At 53.1% G+C, this 2,357-nt stretch overlaps 1 protein-coding gene across 1 annotated transcript; it reads right to left on the bottom strand.

Annotated features, from left to right (window-relative positions):
* Positions 1-752: 752 nt before the first annotated feature.
* Positions 753-2,119, bottom strand: LOC101780870 (isoprenyl transferase). Its single transcript, XM_004957600.2, has 3 exons — positions 1,634-2,119; positions 1,479-1,546; positions 753-1,409 (listed from the first exon to the last, which is right to left on the bottom strand). Exons 1-3 carry the CDS (start codon positions 2,033-2,035, stop codon positions 956-958), a joined length of 924 nt encoding a protein of 307 aa, XP_004957657.1. The 5' UTR covers positions 2,036-2,119; the 3' UTR covers positions 753-955.
* Between the last annotated feature and the right edge of the window lie 238 nt (positions 2,120-2,357).

Raw genomic sequence — 2,357 nt, 5'->3', positions numbered from 1 at the left:
GTATTTTCTTCATAAATTATAACCTTTTAAAATATATGTATTTTCCTAAAATATATGTTCCTACTTAAATAGAAAATACTCCACCTTGCAAACTAAGTTGATGGTGATTGGACCTACCCATCGGGTTTGACACATGCACCTCTCAAAGGTATACACAGGGTCAGGGTGCATATATGTGCGCGTGTTTGTAGGTGTGAGGGGCCGCGTTAACGTGCTACCGATCGTGCAAAAGGCGATTGCGCAACCCACTATCCAGAGCAAATCGCGTGCGTCGAGCATAGAGGTGTGAGCGCCAGGCGCTTTGTCATCACGTGGAGCAATTCATGAGAGAGAGGAGAGGAGCAGTGCAAGACTGGCAGCTGGATAATGTGACAGCGATGTCATCTTATCTCTTAGTGATCATGGCTCCCTCGTTAAGCATCCGTTTTCGAATCCATCTCCACCGTTATGTTTCTTATGATTTTATTTATGAAACAAGGCCTAACTTTTCTTAGGTTCGAAGTATTTTTATTTTCATTATCAAATTATGTATAACAGTATTAGCTATTTATGTAGATATTTTGCATATACAGTAATAACTTATATTCAAATGGCGTAGCACTTTTATGTTGTATTTTCAGAACTAGAAGTTGTCTTTTGTTGTAACTTTAGAGCCATCAGGTCCATCTAGCATGACCATAATCTCTCACCACGAAAGTCATTCTACTAGCGAGTATTCATTGATCTCATAATACACATAAATTACACCTATATGTTTTTAAAAAATTATGATATATATATATATATATGCTTATTTTTTTGTTTTTATATAAATAGTCATATTATTGTGTTTAATGAAGCATTTTTCACACGCTTGTGTCAAGTCCCTCCAAGAAACTTAGACCTAAGTTATGAAAGAGCTCTTTGCGGCCATCAACAGGTATTAATATTGCGGGACGGAGCCACGGATGAAGTATTATTTCCGTTGGCCGAACCGGCGTTCTCTGCTCTGGTAGGAGCGCAACGCTCCGAGGTACTCGTCCTCCCCGAAATCAGGCCACATGACGTCCGGGAAGAAGAGCTCCGAGAACGCCGACTGCCACAGCAGGAAGTTGCTCAGCCTCCTCTCGCCGCTTGTCCTGATGACGAGGTCGGGGCAGGAGAGCTCGCCGCCCGCGGCGACGCTGGTGCCCAGCCTCTCGGCGATGAGAGCCTCGTCGATGTCCTCCGGCTGGAGCTGGTTGCGCTGCGCCTCCGCGGCGAGCTCCCGGCACGCCTGCACCATGTCCCTTCGCCCGCTGTAGCCGATCGCCAGCATCAGAACCATCTCCGAGTTGCTTCTTGTGGCCTCGTGGGCTTCACTTGCCGCGCTCAGCAGCGAGGCTGGCCGTCCCGGCGAGTCGCCGATGAGGTGCAGCCGGATCCCCTCCCTGTGCATGTAGAACACAAGTTACTTACAGCCGCCATGGATATGATTTTGGAGGGTAAAAAGTGCGTACCTGGAGAACTCGTCGACGTTGTCACGGATAAACCCTTCGTACAGCCGCATCAAGAAGTCGATCTCTGCCTGAAAATCCCAAGCAAGAATCGTAAGTCGTCAGGCTCTCGACCGATCGGAGGCGAACTGGCGAAGGCAAGCTAGTCATTGCCGTGCCTTGGGGCGGGTCATGTTCTCGTGGGAGCAGACGAAGACGGTGAGCGCCCGGATGCCCCAGGCCCGGGAGAGCCGCACCGTGCGTTCCACGGCGCGCCGCCCGGCCGCGTGGCCCTCCGACACCGACAGGCCCCGGGCGCGCGCCCATCGCTCGTGCCCGTCGATCACCACCCCTACATGCCGCGGCAGCGACTCCGCCCGCAGCCCGCTCTCCCGGAGGAGGAGGAGCGCCTCAACCGTGCCCGCGGCGGCGGTGGTGCGCGTTTCCGTGGCCGCCGCCGCGGCCGGCCGAGCGCGGGGTAATGGGATGCGCGCGCGGCGCGAGACGATGGCGGGTGATGGTGCCGGCCGATGCCAGGCGGCGGCGGGTGGAGAGTGTGTGCGCAGCATGGGAGCGTTCATCCTGGGACCCGTTTCTCTTGCTGTCTCTACTCTCGGCGGTCGAGAACGAAATTAAAATGCTCGACTCCTAGGGTGAGGAACGTCGTTGTGGCATGGCGATATATAGAGAGAGAGGGCGTACGTGCCTCGTGTTCGTTGCCGACGCGAGCCCAACCATTTTTTGGGACGTGCCCAGATGCTTTTGGCTGTTTGGAACACTTGGCGCTGCCACGTAGAACCATTCTCAACGCAGACGTGAGATGGGGACGATGAAGACGCCTAACCTCCGTTTCTTCCGAGGACACCATCACAGAAGTGGACTCTCACATGCACGCACAGTCAC

This window comes from Setaria italica, chromosome II (genome assembly GCF_000263155.2).
Source record: "Setaria italica strain Yugu1 chromosome II, Setaria_italica_v2.0, whole genome shotgun sequence".
Taxonomy (NCBI): domain Eukaryota; kingdom Viridiplantae; phylum Streptophyta; class Magnoliopsida; order Poales; family Poaceae; genus Setaria; species Setaria italica.
This window is presented reverse-complemented; position numbering and strand designations above follow the sequence as displayed.

Coding starts and splice junctions, on each gene's coding strand:
- LOC101780870 (XM_004957600.2), bottom strand. CDS start 2,035: ATGAACGCTCCCATGCTGCGCACACACTCTCCACCCGCCGCCGCCTGG. Junction 1,547..1,633: donor AGAACATGACCCGCCCCAAG/GCACGGCAATGA, acceptor TGGGATTTTCAG/GCAGAGATCGACTTCTTGAT. Junction 1,410..1,478: donor AACGTCGACGAGTTCTCCAG/GTACGCACTTTT, acceptor CTACATGCACAG/GGAGGGGATCCGGCTGCACC.